Below are 26,722 nucleotides of genomic sequence, written 5' to 3'. Positions count from 1 at the left end.
GAGATTAACTATGATTTTTTCCCCAACCCCAATTAATGTTTGTAAACAGGTTCCTCCAAATGTATACCAGCCAGTAAAATCAGATACTACTTCTACAAGATAGTTTTTATGAGAAAAATAAAAAGACAGTCCTTATAGTGTGAACATATCGTTTAACTCGTTGTGTTAAATGTAACACACTCTGCCCTCCCCTTTCACGCTGTCCTTCATGAGTCATTACTGCTCAGTCAGTAGCCACCAGGCAATATTCTAATGTGTGTATCGCCCGCTTAGAGTCGAGATGACAGTCACAGCTACAGCTATATTGAGTCACCTATCTCTGATGAGAAACAGGAGAGCTCAGTTTGATGGAGATCTGCCAGGGGGCTTTATGAAGATGCCTTGATTATCCCTAAGATCAATTTTTGAATCTCGGTTATGATTTGATGAATATATATATTTCTTCATCATCAATTGGCCCGAATCTGCACCCGGCCGAGCTGACACAAATTTGATTATAGATGGTGGAGGTAATGAGGCGTGTGATTGGGAAATTGATAGAAGATACACTTTCAGGGGTTTAACCTGCACAACCATGATGGATGTATGATGTTGTGTACACACCACGATAGAAGTGTGTTATTGATTTGTGGATGGGTAAAATCTACATCCACAGTGAGTCAGGGGCTACATACATGAGTGTAGGAGTGTATTGCAATGTACTCACTCTGAGTGCTTTTGGGATTCCTGATGGAGTGAGTGAATGCTCATATTTATAGCAAAATTTCTTTTTTTCATGGGTACTAAGCGAAAAATATAAAGTGTGCCATCTTTTCTGGCACCACAAAGATACAGAATGAAGGGTGTTGGGGACTACATGTGTGAATGGTAGAATACTACAGGCCCTGCATTTTACAGTACATGCTCTGCATTTACAGTACATGCTCTATATTAATTATATTACATTTCTGCGTGACATCTACTGGGGTAGATTTTTATTGCAGGCAAAAGTGATGTTTATGACAGCATGTTGTAGACAAACAAATTCAGTGTCAAAACACAAGAAGGAATAAAATTAAATTATTAAAAAAAAAAAGGGAAATGGTGCCACCTGTTTACATGTATGTTTATTGGCACCATTAGTTAATACAATTTCATCATGTTTATATGTATACTGTATGCAAGATATCGTGCAGTACACACATTGATGTTTTTCCATGTTCTTGAAGTTTGGTTTCACATAGGCCATCATGTAGTTGTACATGTACATGTATGTCTCGGTACATTACACTGCTGCTCTCTCTTTCCCCTAATATTGATTATGAATCTGGTTCAGGTTCACATGTATTTCAGTATTTCATTCCTTCCTTGCATCACTTTAAAAGCCATCATAAGTCAATATCCTGTATCCTTAAAATCTTCAGTTTAAGCCTGATAGCCCTATCAGTTGAACAGTTCCCATCCTTCTTGCAAATCTTACTAGGAAATCAAAATGGGAGGTGTCTGTGCCCAGCCCAAAAAGATGGCCTACCCTGTTATATTTTCATAGCAAGGTCAGCTATTTCAGATTTTGAATGCATCTATCTAGATCAGATGCATCTATTTCCTTGAGCAAATTGTTGGAAAAAAAAACAAATCCCAAAATGTCCTTGCGCACACCAATTACAGCTGAGAAGACTTGTAATGCACTTTTCTGTTTCAAGTGTTTTTACTGGGGGTAGGGGTAGAATTATTTTCCTGTCGATAAATTTTATGAATTTGTCATCAGACTTTGAATGTGTGAACTGGTTGAGCTCAGAAATATTTTTTTAGGGATTTTTATTTTTTTTTCTCCCCTATGTCTTGAAATATCATGAATAAAGGTGGACCTACTCAGTTTGAAAGATTGTTTGAAAGGACTAGCCTTCCCTTTTCTTCAGAGTTGAATGTTCTTCGCTCAGAATTCAGGGGTATCTGTCAATCAGAGGTCACCTTACATTGAGACATAACATGAATTTTCCTTCTGTTCCATTGGGCATGTTATGGGCATGGCATGTCTTGCTGATACCAAGTGATAAATCACTGTGCAGTAACATCTTAACCAGGATGCGTGGAGGAACATGAAGTCGCACACTCGTAATAATGTATGTGATGCACATGTCGTGGGGGGAACTACAGTAGCAGCTGTGGAAATGTTTACAGATTAATGTTGCGATTTATTGCAGAGACGTTGCGAGCTCAATTGAGAGACATTTGTCTTGAACATGCACAGGGGAATGGATAAAGTACATCCTGTACTGGGATCATAAAACAACTTGAGATTTTATTGTTTTAACCATTCCGCCATCTCGTGGCTTTAAATGACATTGACTTTAATACAGTGAAATTTCAGCTACATGTTCGTGCATGATTACTGTCAGGGTTGGTACGTTTCTGTATGTAGATCTGCTGCAAGCAGTGCATCAGTGTATACACCACCAATGTCACATCAGATTTCAGGCCCTTTATCTCTTTCATTATGTTATGCCTAGTCTCAGCAATATCACTCTGTAGTCTGTAGGCCTGTCCTCATCAGCTCGAGTTTTCCAAATAACCCGCTATTTTCAGACTTGTGACATTATCCCGAGCTCAAAATTGCGTCTTCACCAGACCGATACGCTCATCACAAACTAGCTCAGACGGACGCAAATTAGCTCGCTATTTCCCAAATATTGGAAAATTTTGGAAACAAGACAAATATTTCTCTGGATAGTTTCTTGACAAAATGTCCCGCTAATTGCAACTGCGGGCTGATGGGGACGCATATTAACTGGTTAATTTGCGATCAGGATAGTTCAACTAGCGGGTCATTTAGCTAATTCGAGCTGATCAAAACAGGCCTTGTGAGTATGAAGAAAATGATATTGTGTGAACCCTGGAAGCAGATGAGTCCATGGGTAAGGTTTCAACGAGAAACAGACATTGTTAGAGCTACTTCTTTGGGGGGTAGAGATTCTGTTGCAACAGATGCCAAGGGCTTGCACGTGCACATGTACATGTACATGTACATGTAGTAGGGCCTTGTGCGTATTCTATTTTATTCGTGAAAAATCGATGTATATGTACATGTATTCTATTCATGACTGAAGATTTTGACCTAGACATGCAATGTAGAGGTACTGATGTGGCTTATTTACAATTTACATGGATTTGTATAAAGCTTTGTGAATGTCATTTAAAAGAAAAATTATTTACATGTACCAGTACGTGTATCATAGGCAATTTTCATACTACAGTGTAATATGTGTAGTATAAATTTGTTATAAAACAGTTACATACAGTTATGTACATGTACCAGCTCACTGTATTCATGTTGTATTTAAATCTGGATTTTAAATTCTGAATAGTTCGAAGTTTATAGATTTATGAAATTACAAATTTTACTCTTTTCTTTCCTATTTCCTTCTCCCTCTCTCTCTCTCTTTCTTTCTCTCTCTGCAGGTAAACAATGAATGGGTGCCCGTTTTCTCCAGCGTTTGAAGATAAGGAAAATCCAGTCACTCCTAAGGCGTTTAGGAGCCCTTCCAGCTTACCCCACTCGATCCTGAAACCATTGAACATCATCAATATTGTTACCCCTCTGCCTGTCTGCAAGAGTTTGAAGGTAAAACTAACCCCTTCCCCCCTCCCCCTCCAGCCAATCAGATTCATGAATTCTATTTGCAGCATTAGCAATTAAAGTTTTATTCAAGTCCCAATTTGTATCTTGTATAATCACAACACTTTCCACTACTCCCAAAAGATTTACCACTGCCTTAAAATGCAATACATGTATTGCACACTAAAGCATCTTCAGCTTGAAGCATTATACCTCATGTACTGTACATCCATTGTCTAATGACCTTTGACCTTTATCATATATCAACAGACTGAACAGTGAAACAAACTTTCAAATGTTACTGCACATCATTCATCGTGCAGACATTTATAACGATCATATTCTTTAGTGTAGATCAAGGGCAAGCTGTTTATATGATCTAGGGTGTCTATTCATCCCCTAAACATATTAACCATGAAGAGGTGTGCCTTCTTCATCTCTCCTTCTTTTCCTAATTGAAAGTTTTTATCTTATTAGCATTCAGCCTAGAGAACATTGTTTGCAAACAGAATTTTTCCATCCGGGATGGGCGACACGACCTCTCACATGAGTGACTTTTCATCCGACGGAAGTTTGTCCCCATCACCCCAGTTCTACTCGCGGAGCTACAACCAGGCTGTGCAGAGCCTACCCTACACCACCGAAGTCAATATCAATTTCAATCATTTGAGCAGCTCCATGCAGACTAGGGATAGCATAGCACGAAGGCCTCCCCAGAGATCAAATTCCATGCCAGTCACTCGCTCGGAGAGTCAGAGACCGCGCGTGCAGAGCAGACACAACAAAGACAGGGGGTCTGTGATGAATGCGCCATCCCCAAAGGGCAGCCCTGCTAGCACTACTAGGACTCTAGGTGATCGCAAGAGAGTCGAGAACTCTCGCAAGTCGGCAACGAGGGAACGCAAACGAGGAGCCGGTAACGGTGGTGGTGGATCACGTCGTACCTGCAGATTGATGAGCGCTAATGCTGATTTGGATATGGGTAGCGCACATTCTGATAGTTATGGGGTGGGGGACAGCGGTAGTAATGCCAGTTCTGTAGTGGCACCTGCTTGTGGGGATGTGTACCTTCCCTTGGATGCGCAGCCCGAGATCGAGCCGTGCTCTCTACCGGACGTGATCGACCCTGCAGACATTGGCACTGTGATGGAGATGGATCCTGGAGTCTCTGATGATGAACTCATGGCACGACTGAGGCAGCGTGATGTCAAGAAGGTCCTAGAAGCCCTAGGTGTACCCGACGACTCCATAGCGGATGATTACAAGGATCTGTCCTCTGGTAGCGATTCTCTCTTCACAGATGCAGAGCTCAGCCAACTGGACAACGACAACGAGCTGAGGTCTCTGGAGGAAGAACTCGGCAGTGAATTTGATAATGAAGCATTGCTTCCTGATGATACCCGCCCGCAGAATCCTGGGGGCACCCGCATGGTGAATGGCATTGGCCAGAGCTATCCTGGGGACTCCCCAGAACTATCACAGGAATCGAAGAGGTTACCCAGTCAGAGCTCCAGTGACTCTGCTCTAGGTGTGGCCTTTGACAACGCGGCCAGCTCACCACCACAAGACCTAGACTCCCCGTTGGCGCAGGTAGTGTTGTGTTTGCATGGGATTTGCAGTGTTGATTCACTGAGCATGTTGTTTATAAGGAGTTGACTGAAGATTGTCTGAAGCACGCATGGGTACCTGATCGACTCCTCTCATTTCACCACCGAGCCTTCCCCGATTCACGAAGACTTAACGATCCCGTTGCCTCCCGCAGTCGAGCATGATTCCTAACGACCATGAAGAGAAGTTCTGTAGACTAGATTTCCAATGCTTGGTATTCAGATTTTGTTACAATTTTGTTCAATTCACCATGAAGTTTGTCCTTATGAACATTTGATTTTGTTATGTATCGTCTCTAGAGTACAGCTTAACATTTTGAAATGGTTTTGAGTATTAACACTGGAGTCTTTTTCATTATTAACAATAGTAAGCATACATTTTACGTGTACATGTACATGTAGCACTAATTTGATAGTAGTTAGTGAAAGACTTTAAGATAGAATTGAGTTTTGGTCATGATATTACATCCATTGTATAGATGCAATTTATAGGAAAGGTTAAGTCTGTAATAAATACAAATGTGTACACTGTGAGGGTTTTTGAATCACTAAAATGGGAGGAAAGGAACTCTGACAGTCTTGCTGGAAGTCAGATTGAACACATCACACAAAAATGGGTATATGGGACAACACACAATCCTGTGGCATGAAAGTTTGGTTCATACTTGTCTTCTGTTCCTGGTCATAATTCAAACATGAGGGCATTTTAAGGTAATTCTTTTTTCTCAGGTCATTTAAACTATGATGCCCTTCCAAATTGATATAGAAAGAATAAGAAAAGCTCACAATTATTATTTATTTACCAGGGGGGTGTTTCATATAGCTGTACGTAAATTTACGCATGACTTTACGAACAACTTGTATATGAAAAGCCAAATGGGATGCTTAATCATTATTGATTATTATTTATTAAGTTGAACTGTGCAGATGTAGATTAACATTCCTATTATAACACCCATTTTTAATGCAAAGTTTAATTTTTGCCATAATTTAATTGAGTTTATTGGAAATATCGGAAAAAACTTTGGGCATCCTATCTGGCACTCCATACAAGTCATCCGTAACGTCATGCGTAACTTTACGAACTTTTTATGAAACACCCCCCAGAACTCTACCTTCTCCTTAAATAGCAATCAAGAGGTACATGTATGGAATTATCGTACTCTAATAAAACATTTCCTGTCTCATGAAATGGAATATAAAAAGAATATTCCTTTTAAAAAAGAAGGGGAAAGAGATTGACATGGTTACACACATGTCCATGTAAACCTTGAACATTATTCTTCCCTCTCCTTCTTACCTGCCCCAGTTGTTCATGAAAAAAATTTATTGTGACTCAAAATCTTAGGACATGGATATGATATTGGAAACATAATCTGTTAATTGCAAGATAACTTGAAGTCAGTCAACACCCTAAATTTTATTTTTAGACAAAACCAATGTCTTAGTGGTTTGTAGATCCTAACTTTGAATTAACCGTGGAAGGCGTACCATTTATGTCTTTTGTTGCTGAACATGAATAAGCCAAACTGTGCAGTTCCTTAGCCACGTTTTAGGATAACAGGAGTAGTAGAGGAGAGGATGTTTGCAGAGCGAAATGTTTTCATGCTTTTCAACTTGTTTTAAAACCAAACAACATTAAACCAACAACCAGAGGAAGAATAGCAGATTCAAACTGTTTTAATATTCTGCAAGTTTTAAAATCGAACAAACGGACCATAACCTGCTTGTCTCTTCGGAATCGTACTCAGATTTACAACTCGTTAGAGTTCTGCCCGTGTAACATGGGTGGTTGCTTATCCAACGATTTTCCGTCTGACGAAACTCGTTCTCCAGAAGGGGTAAGCAGAGCAGACCTTCTTCTACACTGCTTGCATGTTCATCTTTTATTTTCTTTTGATTATCAACCAATATTGATTATAATTTTGCGCATCTAAGCAGTAGAAGAGCTGTATGCAGCAGCAAAGTTGGATCCAAAAAAGTTGCCTTTCTTTTAATACTACATGTACCAAGCAGTTGTAAATCTCAATTGATTACATGGACAGAGCTTTTACTTGGTCTCTTTGATGCAATTATTTTTATGTGACCCGCTATTGTTCTTGATATTGAAATTGGTTAGCTGTCAAAAATATTCTGGTTAAACGATGGTCTAAACTTGTTATGGGAATACTTATCTTTATATGTCCATATCAAAAACTCATAAAATCACAGCTAATATATTCAAAATATGCCTGTCGGTTTAGATTGCGTACCATCACCTAATTGATAGGTCCTTTATTTGGGTGCTTGATGATATTCCTGCTGATTCGACTAAGGTACATGTACATCATGAGATATTTTTGACGTATTATTTCAATGTATAGACTCAAGCTAGCTCACGTCTTATCTTCACGTTAACAGGCAGTTAAATTTGCATATCATTTGCCTTTTCAAGCAATGCAATTATGCATTCATATTGCAATTAGCAAGGCTACACTTATTTTGTAGTTAGAATCATTTCATGAAATGGGACGTACATTTGTAAATACATGTATCAGTACTATTGTAGTGTATGCTTACCGGTAATAGTTGCATACATTTGCATTCAACAAATTTGTTAAAGTTTGATGGGGAAAAAAAGAGTTCAATTGCCCATCATTAACTATAAAGATGGGGTGGACTATTTTCTCAATATTATGTAATGATATATTTTCAAGAAAATTTGATGGTACTAAAATGTAGCCATGATTTCAATTTCAGTTCTTTCCAGAAATGTCCCTATTCTGCCTATAGAGCAAGTATTTAAATATGTATGTGTGCATGTACACTGCACTCCTATAATACTGGTGCTCTGTCATGTGTGGTAGGTACTAAGCTGTGTTTATTATCGAAGCCATCCAATTAAGCAGAAGACGGAGCTTGCCTGAGGCACCTACCGAGGTGGCTTTGGCACAATGTCAGGGAGGGCATGGCATGGTCTATGGCGGTTGTATAAACACATGATAAGCAGAATGTCACAGACATTTCTCATGTGGTATAATATGATGACTTTGTCCGTTTGGAGCCAGAAGGGCGTTAACTCATATACTTTAACACAGAGTTAACGCCCTTTTGGTTCCAAACAGACGATTTGCCATATGATCGGTCTTCCACGGCTGATGTCTGTAGATGCCTGGCCAGGTGAAGAGAATGAGGGAATTAAAAAAAGAAGGATTTTGCAAAACGAAGGGTTATAATCACTGCAGTCGCAAGCAATGATTGGATGATACATGTACAATGTACAATGTATATTTTGTAAAGATTGAGTACTAATACGGTTTGTCACTATGTATAATAACATTACCATGCATGTACAAACCACTTATTAGCAGCTTATGCACAAACAACTTGAAAGGAACAAAAATATATATACTCAGATGTGTGTAATTTGTATATCAATATGAAATTATCACTTTGTATGGAATATTTAGGAGTTTCAAGTATGAAAATGAAGGGTTACTGTAAAGAAAAATATATATATTTTTTTTAAAGGGCATATTTTCTTAAATTATATGAAAATAGTTATGATTTTGTCATGTTTCAAGTGAAGAAAAATATTCCATTGAAAATCTTATAATATACTATTAGAAATCACATGTTTTGAGAGGAGGAGGTTGTTCGATAATTTCAAACTTGTAAATTTCTTCTTATTTCATTTTCAGGAAAACGCCTCAGTTTGATATCAATTTCTAATATAATGTTTGATAGAAATGGAATGCTCATACATGTAGTTTATATTATTCATACTAATTTTTGTATTATTTAACATATTTGATCTGAATTCACACATTTCATGTTTAAAAAAAATAAACAATGCATACTTTGATTTACTTTCATGTTTGATTTATCCCAACTGCATTTATTTTTATTTCTAGTCTAGTTAACTTTAACAGCATATTATCCTATCATTGTTTTTTTTAACAATAGGATGTCTAACTCTTGTATATAAATGTATATTTATTTAAATGTTGAACTCATGCCAATGAAAATAACTGCTCTGTGACTTTTCTTCCACTTTGATATTCCTGCTGAAATGATGAACTAAATTAATTGCAAAATAAATAAAAAGAACCTTTGAAGAAACATATATGCTTTTACTTTAGAGCAGACACGATAATATTAAATCCTTAATGAAAATATTTGTTTTGTTATATGTTCAACATATTTAGAGTTTGTAAACTTGTAAAGCTTATGTTTATGTAGTTAGACCTTAGGTATTTCTCAAAAGGCTCAAAGCATAAGCACTTACCATGTGTTATAAAAGATACATAAATATAAAGATGCGTTTTGATATTACTGCAGCATTAAAAAAAAGCAATTTACCCATACAGTATATCATTTGCAATTGTGAAGGAGGTTTTAGAGAGAGAGCAGAGACTATTGCTTTGTTGCATAAATGCATACACACAGACACGAGCAAAACATGAAGAAAAACAAAAACGATAAAAGAACAAAAGCATGCACCATCATGCATCCTATTCCCAGGCTTCCAGCATCGTATTTTAATAAATAGTAAATTTATTTTGGTTGAATCTCTGCAGGTATCCTTCAAGACTCCAGCGCAACTAAGCCAGGCCCCTCACAGCAACTCCCCGTACGGTGCCGTCCGAGATTTGGACGAGCAAGAACGCTGGTCCGAGAGGGCCACCGTAGTTACCAAGCCGGACCATGAGGATTACATGATCATTGCTTCTGAGATCCTCAACAATATCATCCTTAATCTTCCCGTCGGGTAAGAAGGATATTTCCCTGTTTTTATTGTATTTTATTGTATTTTATTGTATGTACAGTCAAACCTTCTTTAGTGACCACCTGTCTACAAACTCCACTTTTTTTTTTCCTTTGAAAAAAAATTCTCAGCGAAACATGTACTAAAGGAACCTGTCTACAAGTCAAACCTTCTTTAGTGACCACCTGTCTACAAACTCCACTTTTTTTTTTCCTTTGAAAAAAAATTCTCAGCGAAACATGTACTAAAGGAACCTGTCTACAACGGCCACCTGTATTCAAAGACCATTTTTTGTGTTTCCCTTGGGCTAAGACACGCTAAAGACAGGTTTGACTGTATTTGTTTTTCAATACTAGTGGATCAGCTGATGGAATCAAGCCAAATCTCAAGAAGTGCAAAATATGCTTCCTGTTTTATTTGTCAATGACTTTAATAATTTATACCTTCCAGGGAGAGAACAAAATATAACTTAGCTTGTGAAGGCTTATATTTAAGTCAGTGTATCAAGTTCCAAGATATTTTTAATACATTTTAACCCATTAAGAATTTGCTTCACAAAAAGGGCATTACCTTCAGCCCAATTTTTTCCCCTTGATGTTTTTTTATGAAAGATTTATGTGATTTTAGGAGCAATGTAAAATCTAGATCATATTGAGAAGTAGTGAATTATCTGATCAATTTTTGTATTCAAGCGATGATTTATTTCCCCCACAAAATATGTGGACAAGATCAATGTATAAAGTGGTCAAACTCACCCATGTAAACGGTCAGTATGTTGTCCTTGTTGTCCTTGTTGTCCATGCTAGAAATTGGGATCCCCTTTTTTACCACTTTGGAATGTCAGGGACAAAATGGAGCTATTGGGTCCTGATTCTTAGTACATGTAGCTGTATTAAAGAGACATTGTTCAATAGCTCTCTGTAGAGAAACACAATGAGTATAAATGATAGGATTAGCCAACAAAGATTTGGCATTCCTGTAATGAACTACAATGTATAGTAACTCAAAGCCAGTACCCTTTTAAGAATTGAAAGTAATTGGTAGGAAACCAATTTCCAAAAGAGGATTTCTACACTGAAGTCCAGCCGCCCTTTATTTTAGCATGACTATACACCCTCACACGTAAAGACAGTGTGGAAAAAGTGATTCAGGCATCTGACATTGAATAACAATGTTGTGGGTGCACTTCCTGGCCCTGATCCTCGAAAACGCATTTCATTTACAGTTGTCTCTTCTCATCTTGGGGTATGGGCTCCTGAAGAAAATCTCGGCAATGTGGCCAAAGCCTGGGTAACGATGCTACAAGCTTTTAAATCGAGTGGCAAAAATTGTTAAACCTGCTTTAGATTCATATTGTTTGTGAAGCCCATCTCTCGATAAAGATTGCATTGAGTTTAACCTATGTAACAAGACAGGTCAGGTGGTCTTTCTGTACAGGTTCATGTAGTAGACATTTCTGCGGACACAACATATATGGGCTTTCTAGACAGGTGGTCGCTGAAGCAGGTTCCACCGTATGATATATTCCTTCTAGCAATTTGTCGGCTGATAGCAAAAAGGACATCAAAGCTATATATGGTCAAAGGCATTAACGTCCTTCTTGTGGGTAGCCAATATATTCACCTGACTACAGATCACAAGGTATGGGGTTCAAATCCCGATGTGGCGCTAATGTCTTTTGGCAAGACGTTAATCTACATTTGCCACTCTCCACCCAGGTGTAAATGGGTACCTGATATGCTTGAGCGCTAGCCCATATTATTATTATTATATTTTTTAATTTTTTTTGTTTAATGATCTGTGCACATGGACTAATTTTTTTTTTATACATATTCAACTCTCAGCGAAGTCGCCACTGCTCCTGATTCCGTTACCCCCGTTGTTCCAGCTCCTGAGGCCGAGGCCAACCTGCAGGTCCAAGACTCTGCACCCAGCAGCCCCCCAAACCAGTCACCTCCTAGGGAGGGTAACGCAGACGCGCCCCCTTCAGAGGGCGGGGCCACCATGGAGGACAGTGTCAGCACCCCTCCTCCTCCATCTCCGGAGCCAGCTCGTCAAAACATCTACGAGCTCAACGATGAGGACATTGCTAATATGAACCCGTTCCAGAGTAAGTGTGTTCGTGATCTTCGACAGACCATTTTGGTACCTAGGCCCGATAATTACCTGATTAAAATCGGTTTCCCAACTTTTTATTTTTTTCCTGATTTTTACCAATTTTTTTTTTTTTTTTAACCAATTCCCCCCCCCCCCCCCCCCGATTTTTCCAGATTTTCCCCCAATTTTCTTACTCAAAAGAGGGGAATGTTGTTAGATGCCATTTTCCCCCCTGAATCCTTTTTTTTTTGTACTCGAGGGGGGATGGTTGAGGGAAACCCCCCCCCCCCCTTTTTTGTTTGTTTAGTGCTCACCATCACCCCTGGATACCTCAATCTCACTGCCAAGCCAATCCCAAACCGACTCAGGGCCGACCAATATTGGACATGCAATCTGATAGAATTGTTTGTTTGGTCTCTTGTCGGTCTTGACGGTGAGATTGTGGTATCATGCAGTTGATGCCTTGAAGAGGTGTACGAGTCCAATGGATAAGTCTCAGGACTGTGAATCCGCATCGCAGCGCTTATGTCCTTTTGCAAGGCATTAATCTACAGTTGCCATTCCCCACCCCAGTGAGCTGAATGGGTACTTCATTCCTTAAAATGCTCGAGAGCCATAGTGGCAGACGTGCTAAAGTCGGGATAATAATTGTGAAGCACCAGGAGTATCAACTTTGACAGACTTGAGCGCTATACAAGAATCCACTATTATTATTATTATTATTATTATATTGGTTAAGTCTGTACCAGGCTTTTACAGGTTTCTGACAATGTACACTACCGTGAAAAAAGACTAAATTGATAGAAATCATTACTTTATCTAATTCCCCTTGCAGTCAAAGAACTGCATTGTACTCGGTAAATCAAGCTGACTAGACTTTGCAATACAATTTATTTCAATTAAACAGTTATAAGCGTCATTGAAAAGATTGGAGGTGAATAAGATATGATGACTAGCCACCCCCTCCCCCTCCCTCCCCCTCCCCATTCCCCTTCCTCCATTTTGATTAAACTGAATGATCTGAATGTCTCGTTACACCATCTTCACCAAGGATCTAGAGCTTTTTTTGAGCAAAAAATAACCAAAGGTGAGCAGTTCTCATTAACCTTATAAATGCAAATTTATATTTGTTCAAATTAACTTTTCTAGCTGTACGTGTAGATTAATCGTACCCTCTCGATATTTCACTAAATTACCCGTACCCAAGTCACACCAGCTGGGGCCTGTTTCATAAAACTTGATATCAATAACAAGTTACAAGCTACTGTTATAAGCTACTGAAATCATGGCATCTGATTGGCTGAGAGCAAATTTGTCATAAAAATTTAGCAGTTGTTATAGATAAAAAGTTTTATGAAACGGGCCCCAGACCGACAATTGACAAAAAAAAAATATGTTACAAAAAAAAGCAAGGATATTGTCGGTTTGGAGTCAATTTTGCAGTTTGACAAGGGCATTCTTATTAAATGAAGGCTGCAACTTATGGATATAATAAAGAGGATGGTTAGTATGGCTGATGAAAATAAAGATTGCATTTTTTTTTTTAGTGGTGCATGTGGAGCAAGATGAACTTCTTTTTTTGCAGGATAAGATGGGACATGGTTATTCCCATACAAATACATAACTGAAATTATGGTTGTTGTTGTTGTTGGGAAAGAGATGGCATGTAGGTAAATCTCAATGTAAAAACATGAAAAGTTACAAATGAATTTGATATTAAACCTGAGAACATTTTCCATTGAAAGGGTGTTATATGTGAAAAGTTAAATATGAAATTTATGTGTCAGTAGATGCAGTAAAAAAATAAAAATGAAACCACAGAAATTAAAGACATTTAAGGACGTTGTTGCCCTGGGCTACCGCTGCAAATTCTGCCCTTCCCTCTAAAAATGGAATTGTACATGCCCAAACACATAATAATGAGAAATCAAATAAAATCTGCTTTTCTTTTTCAAATTGCTTGCCAGTAAATTTGGTGTTGAGGAAGGTGCTGTTATAAAACATTTGTTATAAAATGATTTTTTTTTATTGCAATGCTGATCATGATATATTGTGCCTGCATAAATGAATCTTTCAGTTCATCACATTTATCTAATAAAGAACTTTTGATTGATATATGGTTTAAGATTAAGAATTAAATTATGCATTAAGAATACTTCTGATTAATCATGAAGGCCCTGAATCTACTTTGTGAGCTTCATATTTGACTGTGATTTAATTAAAAGAATAATTTCCCTGTTAAGTCCAATAGCAATTCATAACTATCACAAAATTATTGTAACCCTGTTGACTAATTAGTAATACTTGTACGTGAAAGTATTTTGAGTATCTTGAAACAGTGAAATCTGAATATGTAAGATGTTGTGTAATATGCACGTTTGTCTCATTGATGTGTATTAGTAATAACAGACATGTAGGATGTTCTTGTGGTTGCTATGTTTTGTTAGTTTTATTTAAACAAAAACCTTGACAGAAAAAAATAACATTTTTAAAACATACATCTCGTTTTATTAACTTTACCAAGAGTAGAAACCTGCACAACCTATTTACCAAGAGTATTGAACATGATGTACAACCACACGCTAAACTGTTGAAGCTAACTTGCCAATCTTTTCTACCGGTTCCATCCGGTTCTATCTTGTAGGTACCACCAAGATGCAGAACTCTCCGCCTATTACCAAGAAACCCATGGCAGACAACCAGTACTCTGCAGACATTGACTTTGATAACATCAAGGATCCCTTTGGTACCTGCAGCAAAGTGGCCAATACACCCGAGACCATCAACCGGTAATAGTCCCCCTTCAATCTAGTGATATGGATACCGTAATTAACGTTGTATTAACCGCACTTTTTTGCTGCCGAAAAAAAAACAAACTCAAAGTCGGGGGTGCGTCTTATACACGGTACACACACAAAAAAAAATTAATTTGTTTTTTAAAGTTTCGATTTATACCCCTCCACCTGGTGCTATGCCTGGCAGTGTCTCCCAGCTCAGTAATCTGTGTGTTGACTCACCACTCGGAAACTAGAACAACACTCCAATTTGTCTGTCATCTAGGACTGACCTTCAACATCACCATCCAAAAAACTTGACTCATTTTCGAATCTGGGTCCGATGAGAGACGGTTTGTAGGCAAAGACAGAGAGCTGACCGTACCACAGACATTACAGCTAGACCGACTTCACATTTCTATGGTGCCATTATAAATGTATTATATTGAATCTAACCAAGCATAAATTCAATAAAGTAATGTTGACATATCACCATTAACAGGTCTCCAAAGCAGAAGAAGAGGTCTCCCAAGACCAAATCCCCGACCCCAGAACCCGAAAAGGACCTTGTGCCTCCTGCCAACAATGATAACGACGTTGCTGTCGATGTTGATGTCGAGAAAGAGGTGAATGAAGAGGAGCACAGCCCCCCATCCCCGGAGGACGTCATGCTCCAGTCCCCTCAGATGAACGGTGGGGATGATCTCGGGAACGATCTCGACAAAGAGGAGGATAACAATGTGCAGCTGCTGTCGACGGGAGATGGTGACAGCGGGGTCGCGAGTGCAGAGGAAAGACAGCCTGATGAGGTCATGCCTTCATTTGATGCTCAAGGTATAATCATGACTTTGTTTTTGATCCGAGACTTTGCCCCCAAATTCAAACACTGGACCACTAAAAATTTTAAGTTATACTTGGGACCCCTAAAATTCCTAAAAAAAAATTTCAGACCTCCTGTGAATAAAATGCTTGTGGAGCTACGTTTATAATATTCAAGCTGATTTTCTTTCTAAACTTGATACCAATTCACATGTATTTGTAAATTATGCTTGGCTTGCAATCGTACTCATTTCCTTATTGAATGAGCTGTCATGAAAAGGGTAAACAAAAGTTGTTCGCTTGTTGGTTGGTTTTTTAGTAATTTTAGTTTGTACAAGGTGAAATTGACCAAACAGAATGTTAGGTGTACTTCAGACAGCCCTCAAAATAGGGATGATTATTAATCCCATTGAAATCATGGAGACGTCGGGGCAGCGTTTCATGAAACCGTCCTAAGTACAAGTTCACCCACATCCCGTCGAAACGTGTGTTAAACTTAATACACACATTTCAATGGGATGTCGGTGAACTTGTACTTGTATTTCATGAGACGCTGCCCTTATTCACTGAGTTGCGAATCATTCTTACCATATCATTGCAAAATGGGAGGGTGTGACATCATTAATCATTACAAAAACCCATTGAAGACTCCTAACATTGACTAATACTCAGTACAAATTTGCTTGTTGTCTTTGACAGATGAAATTCCAGATATGATTGGTGATGATGAATTCAGACCAGCTATGGAAGGTAATATATTCATTCTTATCATAATAATAATAATGGTCGCTTCTTATGAAGCATCTAGGTCTGTCAAGCGTAACGCTTGCTGCGCTTACCGGTATACAAAATAAACAAGAGTACAATAATTCTAACTTCACCTTCGACAAGTTTATATGTGATTTTACAAACAATCACATTTCTAATCATTGCCTTATCTCTCTCCTTTAGAAGGTGTAGATCTGCATCCCAACATAAAATTTAAATTAACACGAACTGATGATCGCTATTGTATGTCTGAATGCATACTTTGGAATCAATAATAGGGATTAAAAACCAAGAAGTTTGTCATAACTTCATTTTACAAACCATGAATCATTATATATATCCTGGTGTTTGGAGCATGATATTTGATTTGTTATACATTATGATGGAGATTTGGTGGGGTATTACTTTTCACACATAAAGAAATATACATATTTATCTCCATCCCAATCATTATTTAATTCTGAATTCATGTATATGTATCTCTTAGGGATACCCGTTGTATTTAAAGTGTCTCATGAAAGGCCAATGCACCTCACCTTTCTAAAAGCATGAATGTTGACTAAAAAGGTGATTTACCAAGCGCGGGATCTTACTTTAGTCATTCATCCACAAAATCAACAAAAGGAAATACATCTATTTTTACTAATCTGCCATGTTCATTTCTTTTCAATCCACCTTTCTTTTTTTCATGCACGTCACTCGTCCTAACTCCCATTTCATTGCATGTATTAAACAACTCTTGCTATTTTCTTTGTTGACCAAATTGATTAACATGTCTGGAATTATTTTTGAATGTGTGTGGAATTATTCTGCCTCTTCTTACCTGATACAACTCCTCAACTTTGTTAAAAATCCATGTCTGGTATTCATTCTACCTTAATCGTCCCTCCCCCTCCCACCTCCCCCCCCCCCCATTTCCTTTTCTGCTGTCTGTTGTGTTTCAAACACCTAATGTCAACACAACAAATGTTGCTTCTTTCTCCCTGTTCCTTGCGTGTAACGTCTTTCCCATTCTATGTCTGTCATCTGCGGGTATGATCTGTCATGTTCTCCTCCATTACTTGATCTCGCTCTTCTACCTCCATCTTATATCATTATCATACAAACTTTGTTGATAATTGTGTCCATACTTTAATTGTGCTCCTTCTTTATTTCCTCCTACACGTCTGTTCATGAAAAATAATTGTTTTGCATTAAATGTGCCCGTGTACTCATCTCTATAATTCCCTTTCAAAAATCATTATCTCCTTTCAATCATTCATTCATTCATTCATTCATTCATTCATTCATTACTTCCTGCATTTATTCATTCATTCATTCATTCCTCCCTCCATTTATTCATTCAATCATTCATTCGTTCATCTGTTCATTCGTTCATTCATTCCTTCCTCCATTCCTTCATTCAATCGTTCATTCATCTGTTCATTCATTCCTTTCTTCCTCCATTTATTCATTTATCTGTTCATTCAATCATTCATTCATTCCTCAATTCAATCATTCATTCTTCAATTCAATCATTGATCCATCCATTCATTCATTCATCTGTTCATTCCTTCCTCCATTCAATCATTCGTTAATATAATCAATCATTTATACGTATTAACACAATCCACATTGATGCCCGTCCCTCCCAAACTTCATCACCAACTCATCTCCCGAATCAACGTCTTCCATCCCATTGGACTAACACACACACACTATGACCTTTGACCCCAAATACCTCCTGCTGAATAGCCTCTGAAGAAGGAGGAGGAGTAGGAGGAGGAGGGGGCGGTCATGGGGGACTCACTCGAGACATAAGCTTTGAAGAGATGGAGTTCAGGTTGGCAGAAGAAGGTATGAGAAAGATAGATGCCAGCAATGTTTTAAAATGCACCCAAATGGCAGAAGTAATATTGTCAATTTGCTGTTTTGTGCCGATGTCTGCACGAAAATCCATGGCATGCGCTTCCCTTGACGTTTATATTTTGTCAAATGCACTTTTAATCTGTAGGATTCCAATAATTGTTGTTGTAATGCAGTAGATGGGGTATACAGTCGACTTAATAATTAAGTCGACTGTAGTATCACTGAGTGTGTGTGTGTGTGTTTGAGTGTGTGTGTGTCATGGAGGTATTAACGCTGATTATATTTTAAAGCACAAAACTGAAGAGCAGTTAGAAGGATATTAACTCACTTGGGATATGTGTTGGAATATTTTCAAAGGTTTGAAGTTTCTAAATAAACAGTGCATTTACATGTACTTAAAATATGTGGTTACACATACATGTACACATATGTTAAGATTAATGACCCTATTAAAGGCTATAGATCATTAAAGAGAAGGTTGAGTTCTGGGAAGAGGTGAAAAACAATTTGTGAGCGTATTGTATTATGCAAGTGTGGAAGAACATCAGATAAACAAATGTTCCCTGAAAAGCATGGCTCTTCAAATGCCTTAAAGGTAAAGACCAGTATTGGAAACGCCAATTTCCAAAAATGAAATGGAAGCTCTTATTACCAATCATGTGAAAGAATATGTTTTGACTAATACATGATGATAACAATTTTGCCGGGAAACCGCCTACTAATTGATATATTTGGTAAATTAGTTTATCTACATGGTCTGTGAGAGGTAAACGCATGTGTAGCGCACGTGTGTGTATAGTCCCATATACATCTTTCTGTGTACAGTGCTTGTAACTTTACGAAGACTGGGCCAAATTTCTTATCATTTTGATGATTCCAGAACCTTGCAGTACACACCAATACTTATATGCTAGATGATCAACCTTTTCTGATCAATTCCACACCGTTTCTTTCACAATGCAATCGCTTGACCAGAACTCAACTTTATCTTTAAATCAACCATTCTGTGCTTCCCATGTACAGAGAGGAAGGGGGCTTAGTCTTTCATGAGTGTTTGGCCCTGACTGTTACGTGATGTGTATCCAAAGAGGGGATGGTATTTCCTCTGTGTTTGTTGTCCTGCACTTGCATGCTGTGATATACATGTATATGTGTGTCACATGTGGATTAGTCTTAATTGATAATGGGGGAGGGAGGAGAGAGAGAAGAGGGAGGGAGAGAGAGAGAGAGAGAGAGAGAGAGAGAGAGAGAGAGAGAGAGAGGGGGGGGGGGGGGGGGGAGAAGAGATGGAGGGAGAGAGAAAGATCAGAGTGTGGAAGGGGTGGGGAAAGAGGGAGAGAGAGGGAGATGGAGAGGAGAAAAAAGGAGAGGAAGAGAAGAGGAAGATAGAAAGAAAGAGAGGAGGGGGAGGGGAATAATTGGATGGACGAGAAAGGAGATTTACATTTGAACTTAACACAGCTAAAGATGTGATGTGACATTTTTTTGAAGGATAAAAGTTCTGTGCAAATCTTTCTTAAGTTGAGTTTTTACTATCAATCAGATTAAATCGAAATCATGAACCTTATTTAATCCCAAGTTTCTAATAAATGTTTGCTTAGCATGAGCATGAGCATGACTCATTTGATTTTCTATATCTTTTTTTTTTTTTTTTTTTTTTTTTTTTTTTTTTTTTTTTTTTTTTCTTCTTTTTTTATTGTTATTTTTGAAAAATTAACAGAGTAAAAGCAGCAATATAAAATATAATATCATCTTAAAACTACAAAACAGGCACGCACTCATGCACCCATAAACATACACACACACACACTCACATACTTATTGAAATTGTCTTTCAGTCAGTAGAGCAAGACCTAGGAATTAATATTTACATTAGTCATGTACTTTAATCAAAGAGATAAGTATGCACGAATGTGATTATCTATGTCCACTTTTAGTCAAACAGGTTGAAAATTATTTGCAATATGAGTTGTACAGAAAAATCCTTTCTACTTTTTCAGTCTATTGTAAATAATAAAGTATGAATACTATTATGATCATCTCAGCGTGATTTTTATTGTATCACCTGTATAGAGCTGTGTAAAATGGTACGAGTTAACACCCATTTCGGCCGGTTACAAACAAACATAAGATGCATGACAAATATTTCTATGTTGCTTTTATATTTCAAATATTATTTCCATCCATGGTTATGCCTCATAGCTGTTAACCACGGATATGGCAGATTCTTAGATATTCCAAACCCACAAACGCGAGCAGCTCTTGCACGTAAAGGTATTGCATGAAAACTGCGGTAATGGTTGGTTGGTTGGTTGGTACGTTGGTACAGTGGTGATATTCAGTCGTAGCTGCATGTATTATTCATATTTAGTCGATATTCTAATGATAATGATTGTAACTTTTGTACATGATATTTGATGTCCATTGTTTATGTATTGTCTGAAAGTGTAACCTTAAGATTTCCCTCCTGAATACTACATGCTGTATACCCCACAGTTTTAACATAGTGTAATTCTTCCATAAATATATATTTATTGACAGACCCATTGAATAATATAATAATGTAGGCTTACATGTACATGTATATGCATATTCTGAGGAACAGTACTTCACAACAAAAATTTAGACTAAGGAACAGCACCTTGTATCCTCTGGAAAAGGCGCTATATAAATCCAAATATAAGAGAAAGGATTGCAGTTCTCGGCATTATGTTGATCATATTGATTGTAGAGTCTACAACTTTTTACGTTTGACTACTGGTAAATTCTAGGTTTGATATTCTTATGTCTGAACCATGTCATTAGCCCTTTACCATGAAGAAGGGTTTGTTTGCATAATTACTCATTATTCTGCACAATGATAGTGGGAATGCATGAGCTAATGTAGATATCAACAATAAATTTAGATTGTAAATCAAACAATAAGCTCAAGTACTGATAAGAGTTTTCTCTTTATATGATAATGCCATTTCAAATTTGACTGTATTTGTTATTTGAACCCTGATTACAATTGTTACATGTATGTTGACCATGGTGTAATTGTTACTTTAACCTTGGTTGTGATTGTTATTTCAACCTTGATTTGTACATTAAGTCAGTCATGGTATCTAAAGTTACATCTTCTGCAGTTTCCAATTAGCCACCAATTAGTCTCTGTACAGTGTTGCATTATAGTTTAATAATCTCTATGATAAATGACTAAACAAAATTGCCAGGAAATGTAAGATATCTACCAAATCACTGTTCTTTTTTTATCATTTGAGGGTAAATATGCCCATACCCATGACACACTTTATGTATGTACGTATGTTATCGTGATTTATAAACACAGTGATTCAATAACACATTATATCCCTTCTATATTGTGAGACCAGTACAGCTGCCAGAAATTTCCAAGGGCACATGGCTTAATTGATTGAATTACATGAACATGAACAAACACAGATGCAGTCCCACACACATATTTTGCAGACAGAGAGGGTTATTTAAAGGCACATGGTAACTTTGGGGGTTCTCGACCAAAAATGAATAAATAAATGAATGAAAAATCTAAAATAAATGATTAAAAAAAGAAAAATAGATATATTAATAAAATCAAGTTTAAATGATTAAAGATTGTGATTATTGTTGAAAAAAGCAAAATAACTTAGAAACTATCAAGTTAAAGTTTTATCTCAAAAGATTAGGAAATTAAACTTTGGGGAAATTATCGAATATCTAACCAAATGCACAGAAAAGAAATACGGAACACCAGATTACAGCTAAAGGATAAGCCTGCTTAAAACCCCATAAGTGCCTTTCCAATCAGTTTATCACGATTATGCCCATGATTGACTAATTTATGCTTATTCTTGAATCGAGTGAATCTACTTGCAACAAACTTAAAGACTCCATTATTCTTTTGGTTCAACTATCTTTCCCACTTTTTATTCAGCTCAAAGTATAAGACTGAGATAACCGCTCTGTACTAGCTTCTGTCCCTCATGAAATTGATATCATTTTACTTTCAGTTTCAGTATAACAGTGTGTTAGGTTAAATAAATGGGGAACTGTTGCAGTACCTGATAGTCTTGTATGGAAACCGTACATATATATGTTTTTATTGTCACCTTCACACTGATATACTACATGACCAAGTCCAAGTTGTTTGTGTGTAGACTTTACGCTTGCATGTTTTCCTCATCATTCCCACACAAAAACAGTATATAAATACCAGTGCCAGATAGTTGTGTGTGAAGACCTTTTTGTGCCTGTTTTTATCATCGACACTAACACGGTACATTACCAATGCCAGGTAGTCTTATTTTAAGACTCTCTACGTGTGTCTGGTGTCTACAATGTCATTCCCACTAACACAATCAACGCTAGATAGTCTGGTTTGCAGACCTTTCATGTGCACTCGACATCGACACCCCCACACTAACACAGTACACTACAAGAGCAGGTAGTCTGGTTTGCAGACTTTCCAGTTTCCATGTGTGTGTTTATACTGTTATCGTGACCCTAATACAATATATATTACATAACCATTCTTGTAATCAGGGAAGGAATTTCTATATATACATGTACATCTCTCTCTGCTATCGTGAAGTTATGTTTTATGACACCTAATCAATGAGCGGGTACTGCCTGCATATTTATTCTGTCTGCCAGTCAGTCATTCAAGTGCTATCCTCACATGTTTCAAAGTCCATCACATTATGTGTTTATAGCTTCATATTTCCTTGTTTCCTGCCATAATAAAACTGGAATAGAAAGAGATAGAGTATGGTATGGATGGAAGAGGAAGGCTAAAATTATAGTTTGTGTGAATCATGTAGACTGAAGGAATTTTAACGTGGGAAGCTTTCCAATCGGATCAAGGAATATCACGTGGACACAAATCAGGATCTAGTTTCAAGGAAATCTCATTTGGAATGTTTTGGATCTTATTTGGAACGTTTTGGAGCTAGTTTTTGCAAAATTTCATTTGGAATACCAGCAGACAACTGGATTCATTTATCATAATGTTGAAGTATTATTTCGCTGTCCTGTTTGATGTACTGGTGACAACTGCAGTATTCTGCAAGAAAGTTGTATGTTGGCTTTGTAAGTAAAAAAACAAACACAAAATTTGTATTGTTATTGGATGTTATTGGAGGGTGAGAAAAATGCCACCCATGCAGCTACATATCTTGTATGCTCACACATGTGCTAATACAGGCAACTGTATTAAAGTGCATTTGTATACAGGCCATACACTGTTCACCTTACTGTATTGTATATATAATACTATATATATTGATAGTTGTTGTTTTTGGCAATAGGTATTGTTATAAGAGCAATTATCTTTGTAAGGAATATATCGTCTTTCAAATTTGAAATGTATTTAAAGATTTGAATTTGATAATGGTTTGATTTATGCTTTTTCCTGATGTTACAAAGTATTACATGCTATTATAATCCAACTTAAGCTAAGCTGAAGGTGCTCAACCATGTTATTGTGACTTTAAAGTTGATGGTGAACCATAAAGAATTATTGAATGTGAATAAAGGTTGACTAATCCCACATGCAAATATAGTCTTCAGGAGACTTACTGACTTTCATACTGTCCTTATAAACTTGATTCAGCTGTAATTAAACCCAACAAAAAAGTTTGGAAACTCAAGTATGATCATTAATATCTCCCTTGTCATGGCATAACCATTGCTATGTTTAGGATCATTAGAAAGTGGATTTATTCCTTTTTAAAATGATACCTTTTTAAAATGATACCTCATTGTTATGATTGTTCAGTCATGGAATGTGCAGTAGATCAAAAAGGTCAAATGTAAAAAAGGCTCTTGTTCGACTGTGCAATCGAATTGCCCTATTGCGTGGTCCTTTTCAACAGTCGTTAACCTGAAGCATGATGCATCAGATAGTTGATGATCAAACAGCAGCAAATATTGCGTGACATGTCACCATAGTGCATGAATTTCAGATTTAGATTCTTTAGAATTTGGCATTCATGGATGACCAGTTGGGAATAATAGCCCCACTGTCATTTACAAAAACCACACTCTATTATTTCAAAGAAAGAAGAGTGCGCTGCATAACAATACGAGTTTTAACAGTTCATTTTGCTTTTTTCACTTTTGACCCTTCCCCTTATTCAGATGTACTGCTCGCTCCATGGCTGCTAAATCATAACAAATATGTTTCATTTTAAAGAAGAAGAATAAACTCGCTTTCTAATGACAATAATCAAAGCGATGATTATACAGCATGTACCATGATAAAGGAGCTATAATAGATCCAACCTGTGTTTCCAAACTTTTTTTGAGGGGTTAGTTTCAAATGGTGTGTATTAATCAACTTTGGACTTGTAGAACAAATTTAAAGGTTAATCCCACTGATGTCAAAGGCGAAAAACTCACTTAAAGATGAAGTTGAGTTCTGGTCATGCGATTGCATTGTGAAAGAAACGGTGTGGAATCGACCAGAAAAGGTTGATCATCTAGCATATAAGAATTTGTGTGTATTGTAAGGTTCTGGAATCATCAAAATGATAAGAAATTTGACCAAGTCTTAGTAAAGTTACAAACACTGTACACAGAAAGATGTATATGGGACTACACGAACACGTGGCGTAAAAATCCTACCCCCCCCCCCCCCGAATTTTAGGATTAGAATATGAAGGCATTTGAAGAGCCATGCTTTTTAGGGAACATGTCTTATCTGATGTTCTTTCACACTTGCATAATAAGAATGATAACGCTCACAAATTATTTTCACCTCTTCCCAGAACTCAACCTTCTCTTTAAGCAGGACTGCACTACTTGTAGCCACATGCGCCCTCTTTATAGCAAACAATGCCTAAGCAGTACCTGTTGGTCCCTATTGATCAGCTTTTTCTTATTTTCTAGTAATTGAGAGCTGAATTGATGAGATAACCACCTGTCAGTGACCATCCTGGCCAAACTAGTGCAGACAGGCTTTAAGATGTGGAAATAGAAGCTATGTGGAGTTGTGGTTACAGGATAATTGATGAAATGCTTCTCTTTTATTCTTTCTTTCTTGTGTCATAGTGTTTGCCAATAGTGATCCTACCCACTTTGATGTGGACTATCTGGCACAAGCAGGAGGCTCAGATGAAGTAAGTCTTGATAAATTACTTTTTTTAATTTTTAAAGTCAATTTAGGTCTTGAGATCTTATCTAAGATTTTGACAAAAGATCACAGTGGTGTACCGATATATGGTTTTTCTTTTTACAGATTAATACTTGAAGACAATTGTAATTATATGTAGCTAAAACGCCTGAAAATGGTTATTTATTCTGTTTACTTCCCAATTTTTTATTTCCATGGAAATCGTGTGATTAAAATGTCTCCTCCCCCCCCCCCCCATTTTTATGTTTATAAAGCTAAATTCATGACATTGAAGGGGTTGGTGAAAAAATATGTATTGAAAAAGTCTTCTAATTTGTTTGGAGTTTCATGCAGTTAAATTGGTTTACACACTTAAAATAAAAAAAGTTGTAGATATAGCACTGATCTGCTGAAAAGTTTGTTTTGTGGTATTGCTACGTATACACAATAAGAAGCCTGACAATTATTGACAGTTTGACACAGTCGTATGTGATTATTTGATTAAAGGGATCCGGTATCTTTGTCTCAGATTCTGAAACAAAATCCTGGATTTAGCTCATGCTGCAATAATAATCATAAACCTTTAGGTCAGTCAGGAAACCCAAGACTTTCACAAGCCGATCGCCTGTCTGATTATCAAGATATTTATGATAGAAAATCAAAACCAAATTTTATGTTTTCCTAACAGTTTTCATAACACTACAGTCTATTGGGAAAAACGAGTATCATAAACTGGTCACTCAAAGATTTTTACTTTTCTGAGGCACTTCATGATCATTTTGAAGCGCAATTTTTTTAGGGCTTCAATATTACACCATATCACAGACACTGATAACACGTAGGGCCGTGCATCTCAGATCTACCATTGTTAAACGATGCCTTTAACTTATTGTTCTATTGATCCAACAGTTCAAGGAGTCGGCGTTGGCCAGGCAGTCTCTTTACGTCAAGTTCGATCCTCTTGTCAAAGGATGCCCAACACCACAAGGTAAAGAGATTTCACTTTTTCAGGGGTGGGAAGAAAGAGGAGGAAATGGAGAACGAGAGATTTCTCATAGTAGAAAGTATTTCATTGGTGATGTGTGTATGCATGAGGAAAGCAGTAGTGAATTGGAAATCTATTTTAAACAATCATCATGGAATGTACCCCAAATAAAGTTGCATGTAAGCTTTTACAACAAAATAATTTATATTTAAAACAATGCAATCTACATGTACCTGAAAAAAGTTGCTTTTAACCCTATGTTAACTGGGGGGGGGGGGGGGGGTCAATTTGACCCCCCCCTGTAGAAATTTCGCGACTACTCCGAAACCGCGGCAGATATAAAATTTTCCTTTCACGACTTTTTACTTTAG

General features: G+C 37.3%; 1 protein-coding gene across 3 annotated transcripts in view; it reads left to right on the top strand.

Moving 5' to 3' along the window:
* The window catches only part of LOC578030 (transforming acidic coiled-coil-containing protein 3), a 44,412-nt gene that overhangs the window by 7,788 nt on the left and 9,902 nt on the right, over positions 1 to 26,722 (top strand). The window contains exons 1-10 of one of the 3 annotated variants that reach the window (XM_030985817.1): positions 3,514 to 3,601; positions 6,748 to 7,043; positions 9,762 to 9,952; positions 11,794 to 12,059; positions 14,691 to 14,835; positions 15,323 to 15,654; positions 16,339 to 16,389; positions 18,142 to 18,243; positions 25,306 to 25,373; positions 26,276 to 26,354. In XM_030985817.1, coding sequence (XP_030841677.1) covers positions 6,987 to 7,043; positions 9,762 to 9,952; positions 11,794 to 12,059; positions 14,691 to 14,835; positions 15,323 to 15,654; positions 16,339 to 16,389; positions 18,142 to 18,243; positions 25,306 to 25,373; positions 26,276 to 26,354 — 1,291 coding nt within the window. In that variant the 5' untranslated portion in view covers positions 3,514 to 3,601; positions 6,748 to 6,986. Of the gene's footprint in view, positions 1 to 3,438; positions 3,602 to 6,747; positions 7,044 to 9,761; positions 9,953 to 11,793; positions 12,060 to 14,690; positions 14,836 to 15,322; positions 15,655 to 16,338; positions 16,390 to 18,141; positions 18,244 to 25,305; positions 25,374 to 26,275; positions 26,355 to 26,722 lie in introns of those variants that run through there. The other 2 variants (XM_030985816.1, XM_030985818.1) reach the window with 2 other exon arrangements.

The sequence above is a fragment of the Strongylocentrotus purpuratus genome, unplaced genomic scaffold (genome assembly GCF_000002235.5).
Source record: "Strongylocentrotus purpuratus isolate Spur 01 unplaced genomic scaffold, Spur_5.0 spur5_scaffold_15, whole genome shotgun sequence".
NCBI classification, from domain to species: Eukaryota; Metazoa; Echinodermata; class Echinoidea; order Camarodonta; family Strongylocentrotidae; genus Strongylocentrotus; species Strongylocentrotus purpuratus.
Note: the sequence above shows the minus strand (reverse complement) of the source record. Positions and strands in the feature narration are given on the sequence as shown.